We start from the raw sequence: 6419 nt of genomic DNA, 5'->3' as shown, positions 1-6419 counted from the left end.
AATTTCTTCTGGGTATAATTTTCCTCATTTATTAAAAAAAGGGGAAAAGATAAATAACAGGATTGCATGTGATGAACTCTGCTGCTAATTCAATATTTGTGTATGATATACTGTGCCATAGTTATAATCCATGAGAACAGAAATTAATGAAGTTGAAATCTGAGACTTTCTGATTATATTTTTCAGCTTTGTAAAATTCAAGACAATGAGTATCAACAAAACACTCCTGGAAGAATTCATCCTTGTTGGCTTTTCAGTCTACCCAGACTGGCAAGTAGTCCTCTTTGTGACGTTTCTCTTTCTATACCTTCTCACCCTCACTGGCAACTTGGCCATCATGGCCCTCACCTGGGTGGACCACACTCTCCATACCCCCATGTACCTCTTCCTCAGTTCCCTCTCCTTTTCTGAGACTTGCTACACATTAACCATAATCCCTAAAATGTTGGTAGATCTTTTGGCCAAGGATAGAAGCATTTCTATTCCAGGCTGTGGCCTCCAGATGTGCTTCTTTCTTGGGCTTGGTGGCACCAACTGTATCATCCTTACAGTGATGGGCCTTGATCGGTTTTTGGCCATTTGTAATCCCCTCCGCTACCCCATATTCATGACCAACAAAGTGTGTGGGCAGCTTGTGGCCTCAGCTTGGATAGGTGGTTTCTTCATCTCCTTGACAGAGACTACATTGATCTTTTGGGGATCCTTCTGTGGTCCCAATTTTATCAAACACTTCTTCTGCCACATGCGAGCAGTGGTCAAGTTATCCTGCCGAAATAGAGATATCACAGAGGTTGTTGTCACAATCATTTCAGTGTCTGGTTTACTTGGGACATTTTTATTCATCGTCCTAACATATGTGTTTATTCTCTCTACGGTTCTAAAGATCCCCTCAGCTGAGGGGAGGAAGAAAGCCTTCTCCACCTGTGCCTCCCACCTTACTGTGGTCATTATTCACTTTGGGTTTGCCTCCATTGTCTACTTGAAGCCAGAGGCTGAAGAGGGAGACGATACCCTCACGGCTGTCCCCTACACTGTTGTCACACCCTTCCTCAGCCCCCTAATTTTCACCCTGAGAAATAAGGACATGAAGAATGCTCTGAAGAAAGTATTGGACAAGAAATTTTCCTTAACCAAATAATCCTGTATAGTTGCCATTGTTGGTAAACACTCAGAAGCAGTGAGGTATTTCTACTGTGACCTGAATTTTCTCCCCTTTTCCAGAGATGAAACAGGGAACAACAGTATGAGATGCTCAAAATAGACTAAATTGGTCTAGCATGCTCAAGGGAAGTTTTCCTCTCCTTGTAGGGGCAGCTAAGTGGCATCTTGTATGAAGTACTAGATCTAGAGTCAAGAAGACCCAAGTTCAAATCTGGCTATAGACACTTACTAGCAGTGTGTCCGCAAGCATGTCACATAATCCTGTTTGCCTCAGTTTCCTCATTTTTAAAACAAGCTGAAGAAGAAAACGGAAAACCCCTCTAGTATCTTTGCCAGGAAAATCCCAAATGGGGTCACAAAGACCTGGGAGTGACAGAAAGGACTGAACAATAACAACTTTCCTTGCCATTTCACTCTAAAGAGAAACATCTATCATCTATTGACTCCTGGCAGTGATAAACAAGCAGGCAGTGGAGCATTATTCCAGTGACCTGTGGAAATTTAGAAGGTGCCCTTGGGAGGGTGAGTAGAGTAGCATGGAGGAAAAACCAAACAGTAGTTGAGATGGGGGGTGATCAATATTTTGAGGATATAAGGAGTGAAGATGATAATGAGAAAGTTGTATAGACCCAATCTTCATCTCACATGAAATACCTTAGCTATCCCAGGCACACAGTGCCAGACCCACTTCCTTTCACAACAACATTCCCCAAACTTAGCAATTAGTGATGTATGTATCCTTTCTGAAGTATGTATACTGTTAAATAAGACACAGAGAATAATCTTAAATAGACTAACAAAAAGACTCCAGCAAGAGATCATGAGAATTATTCACTATGATCAGCTGGGATTTATAACAGGAATGATGGATGGTTCAATATTAGGAAAACTATCCACAAGTGACCATGTCAGCAACCAAACCAACAGAAATTACATGATTATCTCAATAGATGCAGATAAAGCCTTTGACAAAATACAACACTCATTCCTATTGAAAACACTAGAAAGTATAGGAATAGAAGGACCTTTCCTAAAATAATAAACAGTATATATTCAAAACCATCAGCAAGCATCATCTGCAATAGGGATAAGTTAGAAGCCTTCCCAATAAGATCAGGAGTGAAACAAAGATGCCCATTATCACCTCTATTATTTAACATTGTACTAGAAACACTAGCAGGAGCAATTAGAGAAGAAAAATAAATTGAAAGTATTAAAATAGGCAATGAGGAGACCAAGCTATTTCTTTTTGCAAATGATATGATGGTCTACTTAAAGAATCCTAGAGAATCAACTAAAAAGCTAGTGGAAATAATTAACAACTTTAACAAAGTTACAGGATACAAAATAAACCCACATAACTTATCAGCATTTCTATATATTTCCAAAACAACTCAGAAGCAAGAATTAGAGAGAGAAATTCCATTTAAAGTCACCATAGACAATATAAAATACTTAGGAATCTATCTGCCAAGACAAACACAGGAACTATATGAATACAACTACAAAACACTTTCCACACAATTAAAACTAGATCTAAACAATTGAAAAAACATTAGTTGCTCATGGATAGGATGAGCTAACATAATAAAATGACAATCCTGCCCAAATTAATTAACTTATTTAGTACCATACCTATCAAACTACCAAGAAACATGTTTTACTGAATTTGAAAAAAAATTATAACAAAGTTCATATGGAAGAACAAAAGTTCAAGAATATTAAAGGAAATAATGAATATAAATATAAATGTGAAGTATGGGGGCCTAGTGGTACCAGATCTTAAACTGTACTATAAAGCAGTGAACATCAAACCAATATGGTACTGACTAAGAGACAGAAGGGAGGATCAATGGAATAGACTTTAGGTAAATGACCTCAGCAAGATAGTGTAGGATTAAACCCAAAGATCCCAACTTTGGGGACAAAAACACACTATTTGACAAAAAACTGTTGGGAAATTGGAAAACAGTATGGTAGAGAATAGGTTTAGATCACTATCTCATACCCTACACCAAGATAAATACAGAATGGGTGAATGACTTGAAAGTAAAGAAGGAAAGTATAAGTAAATTAGGTGAACATAGAATAATTTACCTGTCAGATCTATGGAAAGGAAAGATTTTAAGACCAAGCAAGAGTTATAAAATATTACAAAATGTAAAAGAAATAATTTTGATTACACTAAATTAAAAAGTTTTGTACAAACAAAACCAATGCTATCAAAATTAGAAGGGAAGTAACAAATTGGGAAAATGTTTTTATAACAAAAATGTCTGCCAAAGATCTAATTACTCAAATTTATAAGGAACTAAATCAGTTGTACAAAAAAGCAAGCTATTCATCAATTGATAAATGGGCAAGGAACACGAATAGGCAGTTTTCAGATAAAGAAATCAAAACTATCAATAAGCACATGAAAAAGTGTTCTAAATTTCTTATAATTAGAGAAATGCAAATCAAAACAACTCTGAGGTGCCACCTCTCACCTAATAGATTGGTTAACATGACAGCAGAGGAAAGTAATAAATGTTGGAGGGAATGTGGCAAAATTGAGACACTAATGAATTGCTGGTGGAGTTTTGAATTGATCCAACAATTCTGGATGGCAATTTGGAACTATGTCTAAAGGGCACTAAAAGACTGACTGCCCTTTCGTCCAGCCATACCACTGTTGGGTTTATACCCCAAAGAGAACATAAGGGAAAAGACTTTTACAAAAATTATTCATAGCTGAGCTCTTTATGGTGGCAAAATAATTGGAAAATGAGGGGATGCCCTTCAATTGGGGAATGGCTGAACAAATTGTGGTATTTTTTGGTGATGGCATACTATTCGGCTGAAAGGAATAATGAACTGGAGGAATTCCATGTGAACTGGAACAACCTCCAGGAATTGATGCAGAGTGAAAGGAGCAAAACCAGGAGAATATTGTACACAGAGACTGATACACTGTGGCACAATAGAATGTAATGGACTTCTCTACTAGCAGCAATGCAATGATCCAGGACAATTCTTAGAGGCATATGAGAAAGAACACTATCCACATCCTGAGAAAGAACTATGGGAGTAGAAACATAGAAGAAAAACAACTGCTTGATAGCATGTGTCAATGGGGATATGATTGGGGATGTAGAATCTAAATGATCACCCTAATGTAAATATTAATAATATGGAAATAGGTCTTGATCAATGACACATGTAAAAAAACAGTGGAATTGCTCATTGGCTATGAGGTGGGGGAGGAGGAGGAGAGGGAAAGAACATGAATCATGTACTCATGGAAAAATATTCTAAATTAATTAAATAAACTTAATTTAAAAAAGACACAGGGAGGGCAGTATTGGACCAAAAGAATTATTGTCTTAGGTTGGAATTTTTAGCAGAGCTCATAGCAGAAGGGAAAATAATATCTTTCTGAAACACCTGAAGTAGTTCCATTAAAGTAATCAATAATACTACCCATGAATTAGTAAGATCCTGGTATATTTGGGTGAGTGTATATATGTTTATTTCAAGTCATTTTTTTCACAGAATCTTAATCAATGAAAGTCTGACTTATTTTTGAGGATGTGTATTTGTTTTTTTGGTTCTTGCCTTTTTTCAAAAGGCCTGAGAAAATCTCGACAATGCCATCAGTCCAAATTTGTCAGCTCACTGAATGTGGCAAAGGAAGCTTTATTAACAAGGGATGAATAACAAATACCATTTCCATAGCTCTTTAAAATTTACCAAATTCAGAAGGGAAGCAACAAATTGTGAAACAATCTTCATAACAAAAACCTCTGACAAAGGTCTAATTACCCAAATTTATAAAAAACTAAACCAACTGTACAAAAAAATCAAGCCATTTTCCAATTGATAAATGGGCAAGGAACATGAATAGGCAATTTTCAGTTAAAGAAACCAAAACTATTAATAAGAACATGAAAAAATGTTCTAAATCTCTTATAATCAGAGAAATGCAAATCAAAACAACTCTGAGGTATCACCTAACATCTAGCAGATTGGCTAACATGACAGCTATGGAAAGTAATGAATGCTGGAGGGGATGTGGCAAAGTTGGGGCATTAATGCATTGCTGGTGGAGTTGTGAATTGATCCAACCATTCTGAAGTGCAATTTGGAACTATGCCCAAAGGGCACTAAAAGACTGTCTGCCCTTTGATCCAGCCATAACACAGCTGGGTTTGTACCCCAGAGAGATCATAAGGAAAATGACATGTACAAGAATATTCATAGCTGCACTCTTTGTGGTGGCAAAAAAAAATGGAAAATGAGGGGATGCCCTTCAATTGGGGAATGGCTGAACAAATTGTGGTATATGTTGGTGATGGAATACTATTGTGCTCAAAGGAATAATAAAATGGATTAATTCCATGGAGAGTGGGATGACCTCCAGGAAGTGATGCAGAGTGAGAGGAGCAGAACCAGGAGAACATTGTACACAGAGACTGATACACTGTGGTACAATCAAATGTAATGGACTTCTCCATTAGTGGCAATGCAGTGATCCTGAACAACCCAGAGGGATCTATGAGAAAGGACACTATCTACATCCAGAGTAAAAACTGTGGGAGTTAGAAGCACAGAAGAAAAACAATTGCTTGAATACATGGGTCAAGGGCATATGGTTGAGGATGTAGACACTAAATGAACATCCTAATGCAAACACCAATAACATGGAAATAGGTTCTGATTAAGGACAAATATAATACCCAGTGGAATTGCATGTTGACTCTGGGAAGGGTGGGTGGAGGGGAGGGAGGGAAATAATGTGATTATTGTAACCAAGGAATACTTTTCTAAATTGGCTAAATAAATTAATTAAAAAAAAAGATTTACCAAATTCCTCACAATACTTGTCTTTGTGTGGTAGGTATGTTAGCAGCAGTAGCCATTGGCCTTTCCCCTATCTAAGATGTTCTAGTTATTTCTTAAAAAAGTATGGCAGCCATTCTTTAGCCCTGTGTGGTTCACAGAACTAAACTGTGTTAACTGACATCAATTCCTCAATGCAAGAATGTAAACCGGCCACAAAGAGCTCAAAATTCTCTCTTATGGTTAGTTAATGGACCAAGATGGGCAACTCATGTAAAAGAGTTAACTCAGCTGAGGACAGTCAGGTGTCCTCAATGCTTATCTTTGTTGAATAAATTCTGACAATGGCTCAGTAAATCTCCTTTTGTGAACTGATGCATGGCCCACAAATGCCTCATTTGTTCTAATATTGAACCTAAATTTCTAGCGCATTCACC

At 37.2% G+C, this 6419-nt stretch overlaps 1 protein-coding gene across 1 annotated transcript; it reads left to right on the top strand.

Annotated features, from left to right (window-relative positions):
- Positions 1-205: 205 nt before the first annotated feature.
- LOC100617652 (olfactory receptor 10X1-like) lies at positions 206-1138 on the top strand. The gene has a single exon (XM_003340158.2). The coding sequence runs from the start codon at positions 206-208 to the stop codon at positions 1136-1138; it is 933 nt and encodes a 310-aa protein (XP_003340206.2).
- The last annotated feature ends 5281 nt before the right edge of the window (positions 1139-6419 follow it).

Source organism: Monodelphis domestica, chromosome 2 (genome assembly GCF_027887165.1).
Source record: "Monodelphis domestica isolate mMonDom1 chromosome 2, mMonDom1.pri, whole genome shotgun sequence".
Lineage (NCBI taxonomy): Eukaryota > Metazoa > Chordata > Mammalia > Didelphimorphia > Didelphidae > Monodelphis > Monodelphis domestica.
This window is presented reverse-complemented; position numbering and strand designations above follow the sequence as displayed.

Coding starts and splice junctions, on each gene's coding strand:
- LOC100617652 (XM_003340158.2), top strand. CDS start 206: ATGAGTATCAACAAAACACTCCTGGAAGAATTCATCCTTGTTGGCTTT.